The following is a 22,404-nucleotide window of genomic DNA, read 5'->3' as shown; positions in this document are numbered from 1 at the left end:
AGCAGCAGACTATACAAAAGGTAACAGAGCATCGGTCTAGACTGAAAAAGCAGCCTATATTTTCATGTTTGAATCTCCTGATCAAACTGATTTCAGGTCATTGGATATACTTAATACTTAAACAACTTTATATTTAAGCTGAAAGCACATTCCAAAAGTCGAGATGTTAAAAAAAAAAAAAAAGGCAAAGTAGATTGAATCCTTTAGAAGGGATTTCATTTTCAGGCTTTGGTTTTAAAGCACCACTGACCTAGAAGGGAATGTGGGTCAAGCTGGATAGCACGAGGTTGATCTAGTCTGAAACAGCCACTTTTATACATAATTATTCTTCTAAACCTTCCTCCACAAGGCTGGCAATCTGTGTTTATGTTCTACACAATGGAAAAGTAGTATGGAGATGGACAGAAAGCTCACCTTGCTTTGAATGTCCACTTGTCTGAGTACTGAAACTCTTGGGCTGTATTTTGGGCTTCACAGGCAATTTAGAGGCTGATGTTGAAGTTGTGAACACGGCAGGTCTGGACTGGGATCCTGAAACCGCACTTGAACCTTCAGTTAAATGGGTTTTTAGCTTAACTGTAATAGGAAAGTGACAAACAATAAATCCATTATTATTCATGCCATGTGTCACAAATAAGCATACCGATGCTTGTACTGCAAGCAGAGTACTATTATATTTTTTTTAATATAAAATAGTATTATACCATACACCCCCTTCCACCTGCCCAACAATAGACACTTTATCTATAATATACAAAATAATGTATCAAAAACATAAATCAAAAACAGGCAACTTTTATTCAGCAATGATGCGTTACATTGTAATGTAAAAGCAGCACAACTGTTTCCAACATTGATAATAATAAGAAATGTTTCTTGAGCAACAAATCAGCATATTAGAATGATTTCTGAAGGATCATGTGACACTAAAGACTGGAGTAATGATGATGCTGAAAATTTAGCTTTGCCATGAGAGGAATAAATAACACTTAAACATAACTTTAGGTTGAATATATTTTAAAGTAATTGTTTCTCAATATCACTGTTTTGAATGTATATATTTGATCAAATAATTGAAGCCTTGGTCAACATAAGATTTTTTAAAAGTCTATTATATGGCTTGAAATATATATAAAAAAAATTACAGATGAAGAAACAACGGCATCACCAGTGGCATCTATTCTAATGGCTCTACAGTGGATATAAAATAAGAAATACACTTTGAATCACAACCATTAGTAAGACAATCCAGCCTGTACTACAGCATGCACCAATTCACACTGTAAAAGTGAAAACTGACCAAAGGCGGCACTATGCCCTTACCATCAGATGTGCTCAGTTTGCTTCTGGGTGAAGTCATGTCAGTGGTGGTGCTGCCATCTTTTCCTGCTGTGCCAGGCTTGAGCTTAGAGGCTGAAAGTGGCGGTCGAAGGTTTGCAGCTGGAACGTGAGCGCCTCCTGTCCGGGCTGGGGATGGCTGGGGGCCAAACCTGCCTCTGCTCCACTCACATGCTGCTGCCGCTGCCGGCCTGACAGACAGTGCCTGCAAGAGAAGTTCCCTTTCAGCGACTCGCTCCCACACATGCCGCCCCAAGTCTGTGCTCCCCACGCTCACGGCAGCGTTGGCCATAACAGAGCTGAAGAATGGGATTGAAACTCACACAGACCAGAGACACGAGCAACAATTGTAATGCAGTCCCCATGGGAATTCTGAAGTCACTGCCAACATTTTTTTTTCATTCCCTTCTCCAGCTCTGTAAACATGATGTGATGTTCACATGGAACCCATTTTCTAGACTCGGCTTGCTGCCCTCTCGCAGCAGTAATTAAAACAGCAATCACACTGCATAAATACTTTCTCGTTTGATTTTGGTGCGTGAATTTGTGCTTTGTCATAATCCTAACATAGAAAGTATAGCTTTGAATGATTGGTTTACATTTTAAGGTAAACATTACTCTTTTTTTATATTTAAAGGAATACTAAATAGGGAAAATAAAAATACTCACCCTCATGTCATATTTCTGTCCCTCTTATAGCCTATACAACCATTGATATGCACTATGTAGCGTACTGTATGTCCATTGATTCTTTTTTTATATGTAAATCTAAATTAAATGTGTTCATATCAAACCATTTAGTCTTTTCTGAAGACTTCGATTAAACCATTCAAACTAAACATTTCTTTTACAATCTTTTTCTGAACTTAGTAAAGCCTCAAATTTTTGGTTGAATTGACTATCAATGGAGGGACAGAAATCTATCAGGTTTCATGAAAAATAACTTTATTTGTGTTTCAAAGATGTCTTATGGGGTTTGAACCGTAAGTAAATTACATTTTGGGATAAACTATCCCTATAATTGCAAATTCATTTCCCCATACTAATTTCCTTATTTTTACATTCGGATTACCCTTTCCATCATCTAACGATAACTTAAATGGATTTAATCTTTGATAACACTAATAATTCAATATCACTGTGAAAACCAAGTAACCTTTAGTAAATCGTATGCTATACATTATGATGGTGTGTTATCTAAATCCCCTTGTAGCAACTGAAAAGATTGATTTTGGATTGATTTGATCATTTTACTTCATGTCAATTATCGGTTATTGGCCATAAAATACTCACCAACAAACTGCCTCTCTGACTCTTCCCTCGAACATTCAGAGACTCATTCCCCTGCATGTCTTCTCCAGTGGACTCGTATATGTTTGCAGGTTTGATCTTTCCACCCTGATTCTGAAAACCTCCTTTAGTGTTTTTTTGTGGTGTGGTGAGGTACAAGACCCTGCTGGCCTGTGGATTCTTCTCTTGTGACCCATCTTTGCTTGGTTTGGAAGAGGTAGCACTTTCAGACCATCTGCGAGGTCGAAGTTTTGAGGCTGGGCCACTTTCTGGGCAAGTGGAGGATCGATTTCTTTCAGCTGCACTGGAGCTCTTTACACTTTGAGCTGGTGTGGCAGAAGTGCTGGTTACTGCAGAAGATGTGGATTGGGTTGGAGATGATTTAGGTTTGTCCATAGTCTGGCTTTCATTAGTTTGAGGGCTGGAGCTCGATGAAGTCTTTGGTGTCTTGAAGGGGTTGGTGGCACGTGACATAATTTTAGACTTTATATTGCTGAAGTTAGGCTTAGGAAACCGTTTGATTTCTATCTTGTTGCTTTTACTCGCTGACATCAAGGATGTTTTAGGCTTTTGAGAGGCAGTGTCTCGCTGCTGACTTATAACTTGAGCCATTGGACTCATTGAATCCCCTTCATCTTTATTCAGAGGTGACTGAGATAGAGATGGGAGGCAAAACGTCTTGTTACTCACAGAGTGCACAGGAGTTGAGGTTTGAGCATTGCCACTGATGTCTAGATCCTCCAAAGCAGTAAGAAGCACCGTTTTCCCCTCCACTGGAGTTGAGGGATTGGATCCACCGGTGTTGCATGCCATTTTTTGCACATCTTTATTAGATTTCTGATAATGAACAGGTGTGACACATTCAAGTTTCTCAATACTCAATGACCTTTCATCTACGAGAAAGGTCTGATTGTTTGGTTGGATGTAGGTACACTCCAAGCCGAGATTCTTGGGCTCTCCTTGTGGCACCTCGGCTAGGCCCTCGCACACATCAGGTAACATGCCCGATACCACAGCAAGGTCTGAAGATATATCCAAGGAGGTTCTGGACTCCTCAATCAGCGAGATGCTAAGAGGCTGGTCGGTCTCATGTAAGACAAAGCTGTTACTTCTCATCACCATCTCACCAGAGCTCACGGAGCAGCAGTTCTCAGTGGATCCACGCCGTGATGGCTCGCAGGAGTCCACTTCAGATAGCTCCCGCTCTCCGCTGTCAGGGGAGGTTTCCGAGCTCCTGTCACTGCCTCTTTCATTGCATTCAGTGATTTTGGGGTTCACTATTAAGAGAGCCATATTCTCATTCCAGTTGTCAATTTTTGATTTGGCAAAGTCCACAGCAGTTGAGCCGCTTGATTTCACTACCTTTGAGGAAGAAGTCTTAACTGTTCCAGGGCAAGTGATACGGTCCTCCATTTCGACATCAGGATGACTCTCTGAACTGCCACAACTCAAACTGCTAGAGCTCCTCATGGAATCAGGGGAATGCTCACTGCGGCAGGCGATGTTATTTCCATTTTTGTCCTCAATGGAGAAAGTAAGATTCATGGTCTCCATGCCAACTTCACATCAGAACTGTCTGAAACACCTCTTGTTTTATGATAATTGTATTAATTGTCTCCTGAACTTCAGCACAGGGTTATTCATTCAAGCACATTGTGTGCATGTTCCTGAAAAAAATAATAATAATAGTAAACAACAAATGTACAGAAATTCCAAACAACACATCTATTGTCTAGACTGATGTGAGAAGTTATAAATAACAGAGGTGACTCAATGTGGAGAGTTAGCTATAAGCTGTTGTGGATATAATAATTTACTGAACAAACACATACCCTGGCCAATTACAAGTTGGACAACCTGTTGTGTTGTTGGTCGCAATAAGTAATGCAGTCTACTTTATGCAAAAGATGTTACATAATCTACTGACCAATTACTATAAGAGTAATGAGAAAATTGATCCCCTGTTTAATTCTTTATGCCTCCTAGAGAAACACCATTAAAAATGCAAGAGCTTACTCATCGGTTATCAACTTATAGTCTTTCTTAATGTGGACCTAAAAAACAAAACAGGTCACAAAAAAGTCACTCATGCTCACCATGACTGCATTTATTTGAGAAGAAATACAGTAAAAACAGTAGTGAATATTATTACAACTTAAAATAACTGATTTCTAATGGATATTTTAAATACAATTTATTCCTGTGATGGCAAATATTAAATTTCAGAAGTCATTACTCCAGTCTTCAGTGCTACATTACATGACTGTCACATGACTTCACAAGAGAAAAAGCATTCATTTGAAATATATATATTTTTTAAACATTATACATTTACAAACTATTTAAATACTACAACTAACATAAGCATTGTGTCACTTTTTTGTAAATTTAATGCATCCTTGCTGAATAAAATAAAAGTATTAATTTCAACCAAAAAAAAAAAAATCTTACTGACACCAAACTTCTGAATAGTAGCATAACTAATTCTATAAAAAAGGGATAAAAAAAAGAAAAGAAAAAACACTAGAGCAGAATTACGATTATTTTTAACAGATAAAAAAAAAAAAAACATATTAGATAAATGACTATTCACAGGAGCCTTAATAACATTACCAACTATAGAGCAGTCTAGTGGCCTGAATGTAAAGTGTTGAGTTTCAGACAAATGACTGGTTAGATGGAGACCAGTGTGTGGGTCAGTGGGAGCACATGTATTTAGATAAGCAGTCCTGTGCTAGTGAAAACACCTCGTTGTGTTTAGTATAGGGACGGATCTAGCTCTGTGACAGAACGGCTCACCTTCACATGCCTTTTTCAAACACAGAAGGCTTGCTATGACTTAACACACTAATACTTCCAAAATGTTCCACTCAGTTTTATGAAATCTGATGACAGTTTCTTCAAGATTTAATATAAATCATTTGCAATCTGCTGAAAATACAGAATGACCCAAATAATTCCGAAGGCCAGACTACTTATTTTTTTGGGTTCTGTCTCCCCACATTAACATCATTGCACTACTCCACAGGGGTGGAAGAGGCATGGCATACTTTGCCTCTGCTGAGGGAAAGGCCTTGCATGCTCTAATGCACTTCTGTCTGGTACAATGAGGAGAGAGGCCAGTTATGCAGATGCAGAGACAAGCTCTCAGTCAAGCTTCTTTTGAAATAACAAACCCATACAATCACAACATGTGAACATGCCACTAACTATAAAGATAACTCTGATATACAGTACGGATTAAACTATACACAAAAAAGCAGCATCACAATGACAGAATCAGAGTCTGCTCACAAAGCGAACGTGATCACACAACTTTGAATTTGCATACTAATAACGCAAACTTTGACATTTATGCATCTGACAGCAAGCAATGTTGTCTTCAACCTTTAGTGTCTTATCTGTTTTGTCATAGTCATGCAGTAATATTACACTCGCACAGGTTTAAGCAAATCCTCAATTGGCTGCTTGAACATTAAAAATGCATATCATTTTGAAGTTAATCAATTGAACAAAGGTACCAAAACCATCCATTTCCCATCATTTTCTCATAAAAGCATGATGATAAATACAATCACTATAACTCTTTTCTCTCCCAAATTTCCCGATTAAAAAGGCAGTGCAAGAATTCCTACCTCTGCTCGCTGACTGAGTGAAAGGTTACCTTGGGAACTAACAGTGTGCTTAGTCATTTACAGTCCGACTGCTCAGGCAAGGGCTGGGCATTAAAGGAACAAGAGCCCCTCTGTTAATACTTCACTACCGCCGGGAGAATTATTGATGGATGCGTCTTATTTCATCTTTAAAGGAACATAAAACTGATATTGAACTCTCATAAAAAGCAACAGTGAAATACAATGAATCATTCATTCTTGAGGGTTATAGCAGCCTAAGTGTTAAGAACCCAAACTGGAAAAATGTCATTTAAAAATGTCAAAACTCTGGCACTAATTCAGTTTATGTCATAAGATAACAACATAGAATAGCATAGCATAACAAAAGAGCATGTCAGTTAATGTTAAATAAAACAAAAGCTAAATGAAAACATGCAGAGGGATTGCAAAAACTTTATAAAATTTAGTCTATTATGTATATATATATATATATCAAAAAATAAAATTAATTTCATAGTCATCTCTCCTAAATCAAATGTCCACAGCTTGTAACTGTAAAACAAACAAACATGGCTTTCTAAAAGCATTTTTGCACCTGCTGTCAGTTTTTCCATAGAAAGTAATTTACAATCTTTTATGAATATATTGTTTTATTTTAAAAAAAGCATAAAACCAGAGTCCTACCAGGCAAAACATGTCAGTTCAGCACATCTCATTCAGGCTCCTGCAGCACTCACAGCTCCATATCTCAGGATCAATCCTATTAGTGCTGTGGTAAACACTACACCACACTAAACGCACGCATATCAAGACTGCCAGCTCTAAAATACCCATCAGCCCCAGGCAGCAGTCCCTCCTTCAGCACCACTCCTGGCTCGCAGCAATGGTCTGTCTCATAGGAATGTGGCACAGTCCAGGCTGCTGTCAGCACACTTTTGGGCTGTCCCTGCATACTAAAACACGCCTCTACTCGTACAGCGCTGTTCAAGTTCCAGCCTAGGCCATGACTGAACACACTGCAAAGCCTCAAGGCTAACTTTACAAAGGACAGTGGCTGGTTACCCTATCCCAGGCAAGCGCTACATAAGGGGAGTGGCCTGGGCATGTCAGGTCAAAAGCAGTATAATCGCTGTTGCTAAGCAGCCAATAGCATTTTTGAAGGGATTTAAGCATCAGAGGGATAAATGAGGAGAAATAGTGTAAAACTGGATGTCAACTAGACAGTTATTTTCCGCTGCAGAAAACCTTTAACTTAAATGCTGGATTGTTTCAACCCATGCTTGGGTCAACTCAAAAATAATCAACTGATAAATATTGTTATAACTTTTGCTTCTCTTTTTTCGAGTAGAAAAACTGGCAAAGCCTTTGTTTAAAGAATTCAAAATTCACTTTTTGTGTTCGATGGAACAAAGAGTCAAATGTTTGCAGTGACATTAGGGAAAATAGATCAAGAAAAACAGACTGGGTGCACCATTTTTAAATACACTAGCACAAATAGACAAATAGTTTGTCCATATTTGACCCAAAAAAATTTTTTTTATGTGAAACTATATATAAAATATTAATTATAAAAAAACATCTACAAAAAAGTTAGGTAAATGTCATGTTTATAAAAGTAATCCTTCTATGCATGGCATACATTTACTATAAAATGCAACACTTTCTTTGTATTGACAAATGCTTGGCATTACCTTGACTTCCTTACGTTATGTAACAGAAGGCATGAGGGGTATTATATCCTGTCATTGGGAACAGAACTATTTCTGACTAATCCGTCTTTAAAAAGCCTTTGAACCAGAGTAGAAATCCATAATCTTGGTTAACAAAAGACACTAATAAGTGCTGGACACTAGGCCACAGAGTTAAAGTCCATATTTTCTGATTCAAAGCATGTTCTTTTGAACTTTCTATTTATCAAAAAATCCTGGGAAAATGCTGTAAATACTTGGGGGAGTCCAGCACAACTGAGAACCAAATCAGCATATAAGAAGAATGATTTCTGAAGGATCGTGTGACACTGAATACTGGAGTTGAAAATTCAGCTTGGACATCCCAGGAATAAATTATATTTGAAAATAAATTAAAATAATAGTTATTTTAACTGTTATATTTTACAATCCTGCTGTTTATAATGCATTTTGTAAATGTAGCCATGGTGAGCATGAGACTTCCAAAATACAAAAATCTTAGTAGATGCATTTATGCCCCATCAACATTCCCTTTTTACCCTCCTCAAAAACATCCACCTTCAAACAACAAAAAGTTGTGTAACAACCATGTTTACCCATAAAACATAAGCTGATTCTCACACATTTATTGAAAGGTTGCTAAACAGTCATTTAAAAAATCAGTTATTTTCTAGATACACCATACATCTAATTCACTTGAGATACACTAAGCGAATCTTAAATAATTTGATAATTCTGCTCCTACAGAATGAAGCCCTGAAGAGCACCTGCACCATAAACCTGCTGTGGAATGCAAATCTTGTACCATTTGAGCTATGTTTCCCCAGTTTCTGAACAACATATCTGGTCAAGACAACAATATAGTTCCCATACCATGCACTAACGGTGCATTTGTACCATATCAAACCAATATGAACTAAATAATATTCAAGTATGTCAAACATAGGTTGGTTCATGTTGCGGGTGGAGGGGGAACAAGTTTATTGGATGCCTTAAAATCTACTAACTTATTCCTGCCCAGCTCATGTTTCGCCCTCATACCTCCCTCCGCCACAATCTATTTCCTGATCGCTGCCTTTAAATTGTCTTGTGCACCTGACAGACAAATATCTGAGGCCTGTTTGGGATCTCTGGCAGCTCGGACTATAAATAACACGTGGAGTAAACAAAGTTGTAAAGCTATACAGGCAGAAGATCCCTTTGAATAAATGTACACAGACATACAGACTAAATGAACATTTAGTAGGCGCAATAAAAACATCAACAAAAGCCATGAAAGCCAACTCACGCGACACGAGTAACAGCAGAAACATGCCTCGCGCTACTAAATTACGGATGAAATGTATGGTACAAGAGGGTGTTTGTAGAAAGGTATATAACACTGACTGCTCAACTCCTTTGGGTAGCATTGTGTACTTACCCCGCACGTCGCGAGTGGGATTAAACTAGAATTCAGATTATGTCTACCGTTAACAGCAGCGCTTGGAAAGTACAGGTGAAAGCTCAGGTGAGCTCGCGCTCACCTTAAATGACGTCACTGCAGGAAAGACACGAGCCGCTACAGTGTGTACTGTCACTAAGGCCCATAGACTACAAGAAAGAAAAGTAGGCACATCTAACACATGTTTCAATATTTAGTCAAGACTCAATAGTATATTAAATATCGTGCTAAAAAAAAAAACTACTCTTTCACATGTTAAAGTGGAAGTGTTTTCATTCAGCTTTTTGTTATTACATTATAGCTATTATAGTTAACTTAAAATGTGATCCCTATACATATACAATCACTAATAAAGTTTTATAAAAAATGTTATAGAATACACTTATATTCATAATTTAAAGAAATGCAATTTTAAATGAAACCTTTTGATTTATTTTTAAATGTTTATTGATTTCTTCAAATGAATCAAATTAAAGATGCTATGATAGAACACACAAGGATGCAGCAAGGATGTGTTGAAATTTTTATTGCGCTATATGCAGTAGACGTGCTTTTATATGTAAATAGTTAAGAACTGGACCAAAGATGGACTACAATGTTATTTGCCATCATCCACTAATTCATCGCCTTCGTAGTTTAGATATCAGATCCATGATTTAAACATCATTAGGCTCAAAAATGTCTGGTCTGATCTTCATCTGGACAGATTTGAGGGAGTACCACCAGCCATGCCATGGGTACCACACTATTCCATCATCAGTGACTGCGCTGTAGGGTCCTCTGTAGTAAAATCCATTCAGATTAGCAGAGTGACATCTAGAGGAATACAATTGAAACAACATACAAAAATGTGATGAACTAGAACTGGTTATTGAGAACTGCCCTATATACACAAAAATGACCTGTGTTGTAATTGTCATTGTTATGTGAAATGCTCTGTCAATGTTATTAGACGCAAACCTGTTAAACCACCAGCCACCCTTGTCCTCCTGAGCACAATTACGGTCATAGCGGTCATTATCCCTGTCTCGTGTGCTAAACTTCATTCCTTGGTGGCTAGCCCACCACTGAACCTCAGGATGATAACTGCCAGAGAGAGCGTCCCCTGCGTTTCCTGTGTATACACCAAACTGGAGCTGGTAATGGTTCTGAGAAGACAAATGAGATAGTTTAAAGGTCCCATGACATGAAATTTTCACTTTTTGAGGTTTTTTAACATTAATATGAGTTCCCCTAGCCTTTATATGGTCCCCAAATTTCTAGAAATTTCAATCGGTGTAAATCGAGCTTTTGCTATCTTTCTCTGCCTTTGAGAAAATGGAAGCTCAATCGGGCTGATCTTGAATCTCCTCCGTATGACGTCATAAGGAGGAAATGTTACCTCCCCTTTCTCTGCTTTGCCCGCCCAGAGAATATTTCCTGCATGAGAAAATGAGCTAGGAAGTAGGAACGCGTGCGCGTGATTTTAGTTTGTTCACGGGAGATATCATGGCTTTTGAGCGAGTGAAGCATAATAATTGCTCAATAATTGGATGTACAAATGAACACCGAAGCCTTTTTTTAGTTCATTCATCCAAGCCCCAGAACCAGTGGATTCATTTCATTTTCTCTGGAAATGCGCCGACACAACTCCCCAAAGTTTTGCATGTCTGCGGCAAACATTTCACCGACGACTGTTTCCTCAACTTGGGTCATAGAGGTGGCTTCGACGAACGTCTGAAAATAAATCGATCGAGCCGAGCAACACTTTCTGATGTGTAATTGTTCAAGTTCAGACAGGTAATCTTTCTCTCAAATCGTTCAATACAGCTGTTTATGCCTCAGTCAAGCCAGTGACTAAAATATAAACTTCACATCGTTTCTTTTAGTAGGATGAAAATAATCGTATTTAAATTGTGAATAAATTATATACAGAAAGCGATCAAAGAACAATCTTTGTAGGAATCGCGCGCACGCGTTCCTACTTCCTAGCTCATTTTCTCATGGACACAGCGCGATCGAGTTTATCTGGACACTAGCCAAACTCGTTATGAAATCAATGACGCACGTTATACTGCACATGAAGCTCTTACTGTATTTACATCCTCGTGTTTGCATTGGTGAAAGCAGAGAGAGTGCAGAAACTGCGTTGCAATGATAAGATCTTCATTCTCGCGATCAACAACAGACTGTCATCTGCGCAATGCTCATCACGGCAACATTTTATGTGATGGGAATAGATCTAAATACTTTAAAAACTTCTGACGATTTGTTAATCTCGATAGCTGTAATAGTAAAAACGTATAATAACTGTAGTAAAAGTATTCGAGAGAGTTTCACATGTAATAAGTAGCTATTTCATATGCAAGCATGTCAGCCAATCACAGCAGTGGCCGGTTACACTGAAGTCTCACACAGACACGCCCCTTCAAACAGAGCGTTCAAATCAGAGGCTAAAACTGGGCTAGGAAAAATGCCTTTTGTTTCTAAATTGTAACTATTTTTTATCTAAAAAACATACTAACATTATAAGGGCAACCCAGGAAACATTATAAAATAATATAATAACCCCATGTCATGGGACCTTTAAACGTTGACCAATTAAACAGCATGCAGATATTATACCATTCAGATTACAAAATGAAGTATAAATATTGTGATATTGATACCCCTTATTTTTGTTCTTAATGAAAATAGATCATAGATTTATTAGAAACTTCACAAGCCACCTGTTGGTTCATCATGGGCATTCACACATCATTAATCACAACATGTAGAGATTAATAAAAAAAAAGATTAAAAACCTGTTCATTATCCAATTTGAACTTTCTGTACACTGCAAACCGGTGGCTGCCCTCAAAGTCTTCCAGATTGATTCTCAGGGTGTAATCATCTGCGTAACAGAAGGTGTTTTAGTGAAAAAAACTGAAAGACAAATAATGTAATATAATATAATATAATATAATATAAAGTAAGAAATAATTGATGACGGGCTGTTAAATTATTAGACAATTTATACAAATTATTATCCTATTGTTTGTTATATTTATTTATTTATTTTTAATTTTATTTTTATTTTAGTTCCTGTGATTTAGTTCCTGTTTTCAATTGAATCTTGTATGTTTCCATAGTTATCTTTGTTTGTTGTCATCTAATCACCTACACCTGGCCTTCATTTAGCCCCTTGTCATCTTGTGTCTTGAAACCCTCAGTCTTCGTCTGTTCTTTGTTTTATGTTAATGTTTCGTGCTGGTATGCATCTCTGTTTGGTTCCAGGAGTTTGTTAAATGTGTTTTCATCATTCTTCTGCGTCAAGCATATTTTGTAAGTCAAGCCAGTGCGTGACAGAACACAAGACCATACAGCAGTTCGCCTCTTGTGCCTTCGTTAGGGTGACCGCACCATAGAGGAGTATGTAGAGAAGTTATGCCAACTGTTACAATGTGGACTTTAATGAAATCATAATGATCTAAATTACATATTCCGTGCGGGTTTGAACGAATCCGTTCGTTTGGGGGATGCCAGAGGGTAAGATCCATTTTCCCCTGGCTGAATACATTGACTTTGCCCTAATGCTGAGTGGCTCTTCATTTACTGTGGGAATATCAGATGAGGAATCCAGCAATCCTGCAGTAGAGTCTCGGCATGGCCGCCATGCCATAGTCTCTGCATGTCATAACCAGCACACATCAAGTTTCCCCTGAGGATCTTTTCAGGGGTGAAGGCTATGTGTACTGGTCTCCAACAGCTGTGGAGATTGGTTCTCCATGGATCTCCTCGACCACTGGATCAGTCCCCGGACGAACGAGAATGACCGCTAATGTGATGGATTCACAACTGAGGTCAGTGCGAGCGGCTGGAGAACTGAGCCCGGTGGTCTCAGAGTTATTACCATTGTCATCTGTTTGTGATGGCTGACTGCATCTTGTTTGTTTGGGCCGCACACACTTCTACAGCTCATCCCGAGGCAGCGGCGACTGCTACAGTTCTTCCTTCCCGTCTATTCTGCTGTGATGCTCTTCAGCTCCACCATGGTGGTCTCCTGCACCTTCAGGTCCACCTTGGAGGTCTCCTGCTCTGCCGGCTCCCTGAACTGTCAGGTCTTCCATGGTTTCCTGAACTGCCGGCTCCGCATTGTTCTCTAGGCCTACTTCTGCCACACGGGCCTGGCCCTCCATCCCTCCCCCTGTTCAGCCTCTACTGGACTATTTAAACCATAAGTCTTCTTCTGTAATTTTTCTTTTTGTAACATTTCGTGTTGGTATGTATCTCTGTTTAGTTCCTGGTGTTTATTTAATGTGTGTTCATCGTTCTTCTGTGTCAAGTAACCCCTAACCCAGGTCCTACTCGCCCCACTCTGGGTGGGCCTCGAACCCGGGTCTCCAGCTTGGGAGATAAAGGATAACAGGGAGGCTAAAGACTGCAACCTCAGCATCAGTCGCTAGAGCACCTCTCGAGATCAGGGGAGTGAGGTTTTACTCGCACAGCTCTTACTAGCTGGCCACCGTTACACTTAACCCCCTAAATCTCACTCCCATCCGGGTCACGGCACCAATGTAACCCCTCACCCAGGTCCTACTCGCCTCGCTCTGTGCGGGCCTCGAATCTGGGTCTCCAGCGTGGGAGTCAGGCACTTTAACAAGGATGCTAAAGACTGCAGCCTCTAGTCTTACTAGCTGGCCTCCATCACACAAGCGTATTTAGTGGATTATCAAGCCAAGCCAAGCCAGTGATAGGCTGTAAGGACCTTTGAAATAACTGAAATCATTTGGTCAAGTGATAAGGAACTGGAACTACTTTAGCTGTGCGTTTACTGGAAAATAATTGCACACCTTAGAACGTTCATCAACCAACCAGAATCAAGCATTCAACATCTCCTTGATATAATATAATTCAGATAAATGATGGCATATCATAACGCATTACAGTTTGTATGCATTTCAGAAGTATAGATTTACTCACCTTGAGATGTCAAATAATGGAGATTATCATTCCCTAACCAGAACTCTCCATTAGCAGACTTCATGTCACCAAATCCTGTTTTGTAATCATTCCAATCTCTAAAAAACAAAAAAAAAAATACAATTAATGTTTAATTTATTTAAAAATCTCTTCACACAGTCACAACAATGAACTTTTCCATACCGGTCAAATGACAGATTGCCATCTGAGCGTCTCTGGAAGACTGTCCATCCACCCCCCTCAGTCATATCACAGTACACTCTGATCTGGGTTGGACTAAGCAGTGGTTTAATCATGTAAAATCCACTCTGCATGCTGCCATTTTTGAAGATCTGAGCACAATCTGTATATGGCATGATTTGTGTTAGTACTGCTTTGTGCTGTTATAATCTGACAAATAAAACATATTTACACAACAGTGAATACCATATCTTAATAAAATAATATAGAGCCTTGACCCATGTACTGTTTGTCTCCCATGTCATAAATTGAGCTCTCTTTAAGGGAACGTTCATTCATCTGGTTGAGATTCATTAATCGTTGAATAAGTTGATTTTGCTTTGAATGGCGAACTTCCAAATTTTTCATCTCCGTTCGAAGACGCTCTATCTCATCTTGACATTCGTCTGGTGCCTAAATGCACACAGAATGACAGCTGTAAATTCACCATAAAATAAACACTTATTTAATTTACCTGTAACTAAAGATAATTTCAACACACAATAAAGTAGCAGAATGAATTGTAAGACACTTACAGAGTATGACAAATCCAGAGTACAAAGCATCCAAATGATGAACAAAACTGACATCGTAGCTGTTCTCATTTAATGTCGGATTTAAAGGTGGAAGATCGTACAACAAGTGATCTTGTGTTCAGTTCACTTTGTGCACTAAAGAAGAACTACAGACTCAACAGCTTGTACAAATGCTCCTGAGGTCTGTTCTGGTGCCTGACCAAATTTCCTGTGGTTGGAAGAGCACTACTTTGAGCTGAGTCACTTTGGAACAGATGTGCAGATAACTACAAACAGCTCCCAAAAATATTTAACGTCAAAAACAACACTAAAACTGTTCCATGAAAGTGAAAATTATGGGAAGTTTGACCTTCAATTTGTTCAAGTAAAATTTGGACAAATTAATCACACTCCAGTTAAGTTATTTTAAATGAAAAAATCAGAATGCTGTCTAACTTCATTTTTTGTATAACCTATATTTATTGAATATAAAACATGATAATATTTATTTAAAAAATAAATAGAACAATGATGATTAAAGAAAGTCTGACCCACAGGAACGAATACCTGATTTGATTCACCCATAAAGTCAAAATGGGAAAAACATGTGTGAAGCACATTGATAGAGAGAGGAGTGTTCCACCCAAAAATAATGTATGTTTTGTGCTGATGGTAGACATGTATATATACAACAAAAGTAAAAGTAAATCTGCTAATATTTTTTTTTTCTGGCAAAGCACCTTCCCTATGCTGTTACATTTAAATCATGTCTATTGTCACGGGTATCTAACAAGAATAATTTGAGGAGTAAAAGGAACAATGCTGAAAGTATTATTTCACAAGAATGAATCCACTGTTATTGAGAAATCTTTTAACTGCAGAGGTAGAAGAACTTAGAGAGAATTAACATATAGCTGAACTGCATCGGTTAAAGGTGTAAAATTACACATCAAATCCTGCAAATTCCTCAATTTAAATACAACAGACCAGCAATGAGGCTGAAAAGATGTCTAGCCTTTATTGCAGCAACATTTTATTATAGAATTACCAGTTTACAGTATATACTGTATATATATATATATATTCTCAATTCCAGAATTTACATATTTGACACAATCATAGAAAGAGACACCAACAATTATAAATTACAAAAATACTTTAGCATCAAGGATTTCAGAAAAATCGATTTCCTTATAGAAAAAGGCAACACTTACTGAAATTAACTTATGTATGCATATGCATACCGAAGAGCACAAAAAAAATAATATTTAAATGTGTGATTACTCAAAGTTTGTTATGCAAGAGAAACATTTATGATTTTCACAATGTGTTGCAGTGATAAAGTAGTCATAGTTATAACAGACGTGTCCATGAGAACAGATATGTGAAAGTTCAGAGGTAGAATTGCGACCATTACGTTTTTTTTTCCTGTACATGTACATTGGCCCTGTAATAACAGATCAAGAACAGTATTCCACATGCCTGACGCCTCAGCTCATTCAGAGGTGATGGCAGATCACCACGGTGTACATGGATTTGGACAGTCTCTGATATAAGACTCCAGAGTTCCAGTTGACACTTCCATTAATGTGGTGTAGGTTGTCAACTGTGAAGACAGGACACAGAATGGCTTCATTATGACTTTATACAACACTTGACCATTTGATGCAGAAATGGCATCAATCACACTCTCTTACTCAAAGCATACAAAAAAATTAATTAAAACAAAAAAGCATGACATATATAGTTTGAGGCTTTTGTTAACTCATTTGAAAGGCAGACTTACCTTATTAAGAACTGGTTTTGTTGACAGAACATCATATATTGATGACAGAGAAATTTTCTGTGGAAATTAACAATTTGTTGTTGTCCATTATTACTTTATTTGTTGTCCATTATTAACCATGTCTTTATGAAAGTTCAGTTACAAATTAAGCTCATTTTAAAAGTGTGTGTAAACTAATTCAACTACTCTAAATTGCAACTACAAAGCCATTTTATTTCTAAAACAAAATGCCACATACCGCTTGAGTGGTTTGATTCATGCACTTCATTGCTGGTGTTCTGCGGTCATCTAAGATCATAGGCGCTTCCCAGTGATCATAGTTCGTTTCCAGGACGTACCATCTCCCAAGCTCCAGATCAAGTCTTAAACATCGCCAACAGTAACAACAAATTTAGAGGGCAGTTTTAAACATTGCAGACAGAAATGTGATACGATTTACTCACTCCCAGATGTCTAACGTGTTTATTCTAGTCCGGGTTATCACACAACCCTGTCCCGTGCGGTTACCACCCAAGATGAAGTAAGCAGGTGCTAGCAGTTTCGTCAGAGAGAGCTGGGCTTTGGCATCCTCGTAACTGCAAGCAAAAATAAATTTAAAAAAATGTATCCCGTTTTTACTTTGAATATAAGCTACACATACATATACACACACACACAGAAGTGGCCAAAAGTGATGTCTGGAAGGGATTTGTTTTTAATGACCCATGGTTCCACAACCATGGAAATGGTTTTCATATTTTAAATATGAGGGAAGAACAAAACACTAAACTTGGTTAAGCTATTTATCTAACAAAATTATTTGGCCAATTTTTTTTCCATTTTTTACAATGCAAAAATAAGTAAATACTATAAATAATAAGCTTACAAAATATAAAACACATTTTTAATAATATTTTAATAAAGGCAATTTTCAAATGCTGGTCACTACTGTGTACATTTTTCTTAATCTGATAAAGTTATTTTGTTATTACAATAATACTGTGTGACTTAAAACTACAGTATGTGACTCTTGGCTAAGATAGCAAAATCAATGAAGTTGTGTTTTCATGTTAAAGGGATGGTTCACTTTAAAATTAAAATTCTGTCATCATTTACTCACCCTCAAGTTGTTTCAAACCTGTATTAATTTATTTCTTCTGCTGAACACAAAGAAAGATATTTTGAAGAATGTCAGTAACCAAACAGTAGTCTGTACCCATTGACTTCCATAGTAGGAAAAAAAATACTATGGAAGTCAATGGGTACAGACTACTGTTTGGTTACTGACATTCTTCAAAATATCTTTCTTTGTGTTCAGCAGAAGAAATAAATTAATACAGGTTTGAAACAACTTGAGGGTGAGTAAATGATGACAGAATTTTAATTTTAAAGTGAACTATCCCTTTAATCTAGTGTTGTTGAATTTACCTTGTAGCATTTTCCAGGACTTTGCGAGTAAGAAAACCCATCCACATTCCATCTCTCTTGCCAAAAATCCATTCCAGAATCCCTGTGAGAGTTCATCAAGTTATCTAACCAGTCAACCATCAAGAACATCTAGCTGCACCCATGATTTGTAGCTAATCTTGAGAAGAAATGAATACTGTTGTGTATTGTTAGTTGTTTACAAACTTTTAACATTCAAGCAGAACTGTTTATACACTTGACACTTAGATTTCATTTGTCAAGATCATTTTAATAAAATCTTACCAATATAACCCCCATCAAAGTTGAAACGCTCATTCATTGTTAGGGTCAGTTCACCCTAAACAAGTAAAACAGTTACTTGCTTTACATTTAAATAAACACAACCATCATACTTTTTTTATGTTTATTCACTTACAGGTCTAACTCCAGTGAGCATGCCAACATATCCCGCAAAATTTGTTGATTTAAACACGGTTTTGTTATTTCTTTCGAAATTGACATTCACCACAAGAGGTTTAAGCTTCTCGGTTAAAGTCCATGTTTTATTTTGTCGATCCCACCTTCATGAAAAACACAATATTCGTATGACTTGATTTGAAAAGTATGCACGCGGCAGAAAATGTTATGTGTTCTCAAATATCTGGCAAATAAACACATCCTACCCCATAAATAGTCCAAAGTCCAAATTCCGGGCATGATAAATATTTCCTGAACAAAAAGAAGAAAGAAAACACAATAAAACACCTAAATGTGTCATTTAATTTGATCGAAAACATTATATGAACTGATTTATATCTTCTCACCATTTAAGTCTTCTGCAACAAGTGATGTGCAAACAGTGAAAACCTCATAAAAGATATTGAACAGCGTAATCTCACCTAGAGGGGTATATCAAATAAAAAATAATAATATATGAAATCGTAGATTAAAGTAGGGGCCCTTTTATTAGCTAAATTAGTGAGTGCCTTTATTTTGATGGATTGCACCATTGTTGTTTGTGTGTTCTTTGAATTTATATTGTTTAGTATAATTGTCTAGTGCCCCTACCCCAATTATTATACAATGCATACATAATAAAATGTAAAGAATAACAAAATAATCAAAATAGAAAAATCTCACCCAGAGGGATGCCAGAAACTGCTGCTATTCCCTTAATTTCTTCATTAAAAGGGTGTGGAAGTGTGTCCACAATCAATGGCTATGAAACAGTGAGAAATATATAAAATAACAAAATATCAATATACAATACCAGTCAAAAGTTTGAAAACATGACTATTTTTTATGTTTTTGAAAGAAGTCTCTGCAAGCCTGCATATACAAAAAAAGAAAAACAGTAGTGTTGTGAAATGTTATTACGATATAAAATAATGGTTCTCTTTTCTTTAATATACTTTTAAATGTAATTTATTTCTGTGATGCAAAGCTGAATTTTCATCAGCAAGTACTCCAGTCTTCGGTGTCACATGATCCTTCAGAAATCATTCTAATATGCTGATTTGATACTCAGTTATAATCAATGTTGGAAACAGTTGTGCGGTTTAATATTTTTTTTGAACCTGTGATACTTTTTTCAGGATTCATTGATGAATAAAACATTAACAGCATTTATTTACAAGAACAGCATTTATTCAAAATAAAAACATTTCTAACAATATAAATTGATACTATCACCTTTTATCAATTTAACGCATCCTTGTTGAATACAAGTACTCATTTCTTTAAAAAGAAAAAAACATATAGTATTGTCCCCAAACTTTTGAAGGGTAGTGTATATTGTTACAAATGATTTGTATTCTAAATAAATGCTGTTCTTTTTAACTTTTTATTCATCAATGAATCCTGAAAAAGGTAGGCTCTCTCAGGTTATAACAAAACTATTAAGTAGCACAACTGTTTCCAACATTGATAATAAATCAGCATATTACAATGATTTCTAAAGGATCATGTGACATTGAAAACCAGAAAAATGCTGCTGAAAATTAAGCTCTGCATCACAGAAATAAATTATATTTTAAAGTATATTAAAATAGACATCCATTATTTTAAATTGTAATAATATTTCACAATTCAACTGTTTTTCTGTATTTTTAATAAAATAAACGAAGGCTTGATGAACATAAAATACTTATTTTAAAAACATTAAAAATAGCAATGTTTCCAAACGGTACTGTACGGATATATATATATATATATATAAAATAGATGTCTGGCTTTGTTCATACGTTTAATTGCTTACCAGCTCCTCGTCCACTAAATCAATAAGTTTTCCGTGGAAAAAGCCCTTGGCGATGTCTTTTATTGTCTGTACCATTGTGAACAACTGAAAATCAACATGATTTAATGTTGTTATTGATGTAAAAACAATCACAGTACTCCTGTTTAACAAGACAGTTGCATCCTCCAGACATGAGACAGAGAATCAGTATTAAAAACATGTACAGTACTGAGAGAAACAAGGTCAGAGCCCTAAAAGTTCAGACAGTTACCTCTGTGTTTTTATCTTTGATCACTTGCGTCCATCTCTCACTAGGGGGTAAATCGAGATTTACAGTGTACCAGCTCACATTACCTTTAAACCTAAATAAATGACAAGAGAAGTTGAACATGCTATCAAATCAGATAATCAAACAAGACCAAAAAAGAAGTATAAGAAATGTATGAGCACAAATAATTGGACATATGAAAAGAGTAACAGCAGTACGTTGGTCCTTTAGGTGGAAACATTCCACTTCTGCAATCCTCCAGCTGCAAATATAGAGGTGATGATGAGTATGCTTGTCACCAGCAGTAGTAAAACAGCCTAATAAACTTTACAATGAAATATAGATCACTCTGGCGCAGCAACTGCAGTTATTCTTACCCCATGAACAAACTGTGAGTAAATAAATAAAGATATAACCAAAATATTAGGAACCGACGTTAGTTTCATTGTCTGTCCGAGAAGTTTTCCAAAGGTTCAGTCATTCAACTGCGGAAGGAGGTGCGGGAAAATGAGCTTCAGGGCGGAATGTACCATAATGCAAGTGGGACACGGATAATGTTATGCATCTTTAATTTTTTAAAGAAAGGTTAACAGATATTTTATTTTATTTTAAATATTAATTAACATGACCGCAACATGGATTAATTGTTATTTAATCGATTTCGTTTGTCTGTGCTTGTTTATGAGTACACCCTCAGCACTAATAGCCCCCCGCCAATCTGCGGCTTGAGCTTCCCTCGGCACACGTGATAAACAAGGAAGTTCAAGTTCACTTGTTTTGAATTGTTCGCTGTGGTTGTGTGTAGTTGTGGTCATGTAGTTTGGCGAGTAGTATGAAGCTGCAGACTCGGAGCCTGCTGCATCTACAGTCCCGCACCCAGAGTCCCGCATTCTCAGTCCCCTCGTTTTTCGGGACAGCGCCACCTATCAAATTGGATCGGATAAACACGTGAAGAACCGAAACGTGAGTATCGTCAATTTTATTCAATGATTTCTTTTTTTAATCAAACTACTAACTTTATAGCTCATCGATACACCAATATATGAACAGTCTATTTAATATTTGTAATGATAGTTTGTAACAAAATTTGAGCCGTTAAATGTATGTTTTTTTCGCCTTTTTCCCTAACGTTAGCCTTTAACCATGGACTTATTAGACAAGCCATTGTAAAAAAATTGATTAAAATTTGTTGACATTAAAGTTGACCAATTAAATACATTATATGTGTTAATATCAAAGAATGTCATCATTAATTATTTAATCAGATTTACCTTTTTTTAATTATCGGAACTTTTCTCCTAAAACTATTAAATTAATTAATGCCGGAGTAGTTATTTTACTTTATATAATTTATGTAGACTACTTAAATTAGTTCTTATAAAACGTAAGTATTAAAATGGATCAATATTAATTTTACTGTAATATGAAGTTGTTGCCAGCCATTTACAACTCATGGTTACAGTTGCCTAATAATCAAATTTGCTATGCCTTCACTATGTATTAACCAGTCTATGGTATTAACATGTGAGCTAGAATGTGTCATTTGGTCTTTTTTGAGGGTTCCTTGTTTTAATTTTTATTTACTGAAATTTGACTGTATGGGCTCTGTGGGGTGGTCTTAAATTTTTTATTTGAGTTTGACTCTCTCTTTTTTTAATTTTGGCATTCATCTTTTATTTGAG

General features: G+C 36.8%; 3 protein-coding genes across 7 annotated transcripts in view; all 3 read right to left on the bottom strand.

Moving 5' to 3' along the window:
* The window catches only part of mtus1a (microtubule associated tumor suppressor 1a), a 30,842-nt gene extending 21,343 nt beyond the window's left edge, over positions 1 to 9,499 (bottom strand). Inside the window, exons 1-4 of one of the 5 annotated variants that reach the window (XM_079630991.1) lie at positions 9,351 to 9,499; positions 2,632 to 4,295; positions 1,324 to 1,543; positions 415 to 576 (exon numbers count right to left, since the gene is read on the bottom strand). In XM_079630991.1, coding sequence (XP_079487117.1) covers positions 415 to 576; positions 1,324 to 1,543; positions 2,632 to 4,182 — 1,933 coding nt within the window. In that variant the 5' untranslated portion in view covers positions 4,183 to 4,295; positions 9,351 to 9,499. Of the gene's footprint in view, positions 1 to 414; positions 577 to 1,323; positions 1,544 to 2,631; positions 4,303 to 6,926; positions 7,256 to 9,218 lie in introns of those variants that run through there. The other 4 variants (XM_079630992.1, XM_079630993.1, XM_079630990.1 and 1 more) reach the window with 4 other exon arrangements.
* Positions 9,500 to 9,882: 383 nt separating this feature from the next.
* On the bottom strand, positions 9,883 to 15,309 carry fgl1 (fibrinogen-like 1). The gene is made up of 7 exons (XM_079630313.1): positions 15,068 to 15,309; positions 14,771 to 14,945; positions 14,496 to 14,655; positions 14,313 to 14,410; positions 12,155 to 12,243; positions 10,332 to 10,519; positions 9,883 to 10,187 (listed from the first exon to the last, which is right to left on the bottom strand). Exons 1-7 carry the CDS (start codon positions 15,134 to 15,136, stop codon positions 10,028 to 10,030), a joined length of 939 nt encoding a protein of 312 aa, XP_079486439.1. The 5' UTR covers positions 15,137 to 15,309; the 3' UTR covers positions 9,883 to 10,027.
* A 730-nt stretch (positions 15,310 to 16,039) lies between these two features.
* On the bottom strand, positions 16,040 to 21,253 carry asah1a (N-acylsphingosine amidohydrolase (acid ceramidase) 1a). Its single transcript, XM_079631152.1, has 14 exons — positions 21,100 to 21,253; positions 20,941 to 20,984; positions 20,726 to 20,816; positions 20,476 to 20,559; positions 19,359 to 19,437; positions 19,043 to 19,117; positions 18,902 to 18,947; positions 18,655 to 18,799; positions 18,522 to 18,576; positions 18,240 to 18,321; positions 17,276 to 17,407; positions 17,071 to 17,194; positions 16,833 to 16,889; positions 16,040 to 16,652 (listed from the first exon to the last, which is right to left on the bottom strand). The coding sequence occupies exons 1-14, from the start codon at positions 21,166 to 21,168 to the stop codon at positions 16,563 to 16,565; spliced, it is 1,173 nt and encodes a 390-aa protein (XP_079487278.1). The 5' UTR covers positions 21,169 to 21,253; the 3' UTR covers positions 16,040 to 16,562.
* Between the last annotated feature and the right edge of the window lie 1,151 nt (positions 21,254 to 22,404).

Source organism: Phoxinus phoxinus, assembly GCF_949152265.1.
Source record: "Phoxinus phoxinus genome assembly, chromosome: 12".
Classification (NCBI taxonomy): Eukaryota; Metazoa; Chordata; class Actinopteri; order Cypriniformes; family Leuciscidae; genus Phoxinus; species Phoxinus phoxinus.
Note: the sequence above shows the minus strand (reverse complement) of the source record. Positions and strands in the feature narration are given on the sequence as shown.

Bases quoted from the DNA above. Each gene is read 5' to 3' on its own strand.
- fgl1 (XM_079630313.1), bottom strand. From the start codon at position 15,136: ATGAGAACAGCTACGATGTCAGTTTTGTTCATCATTTGGATGCTTTGT. The intron at 14,411-14,495 runs GTATGGAAAAGT...TTTGTTTTTTAG, and splicing joins GGCAATCTGTCATTTGACCG to AGATTGGAATGATTACAAAA. The intron at 10,188-10,331 runs GTTTGCGTCTAA...GTATTCCTCTAG, and splicing joins GGTGGCTGGTGGTTTAACAG to ATGTCACTCTGCTAATCTGA.
- asah1a (XM_079631152.1), bottom strand. From the start codon at position 21,168: ATGAAACTAACGTCGGTTCCTAATATTTTGGTTATATCTTTATTTATT. The intron at 18,577-18,654 runs GTAAGTGAATAA...TTACTTGTTTAG, and splicing joins TGCTCACTGGAGTTAGACCT to GGTGAACTGACCCTAACAAT. The intron at 17,195-17,275 runs GTGAGTAAATCG...GCGATGTTTAAG, and splicing joins AACACGTTAGACATCTGGGA to ACTTGATCTGGAGCTTGGGA.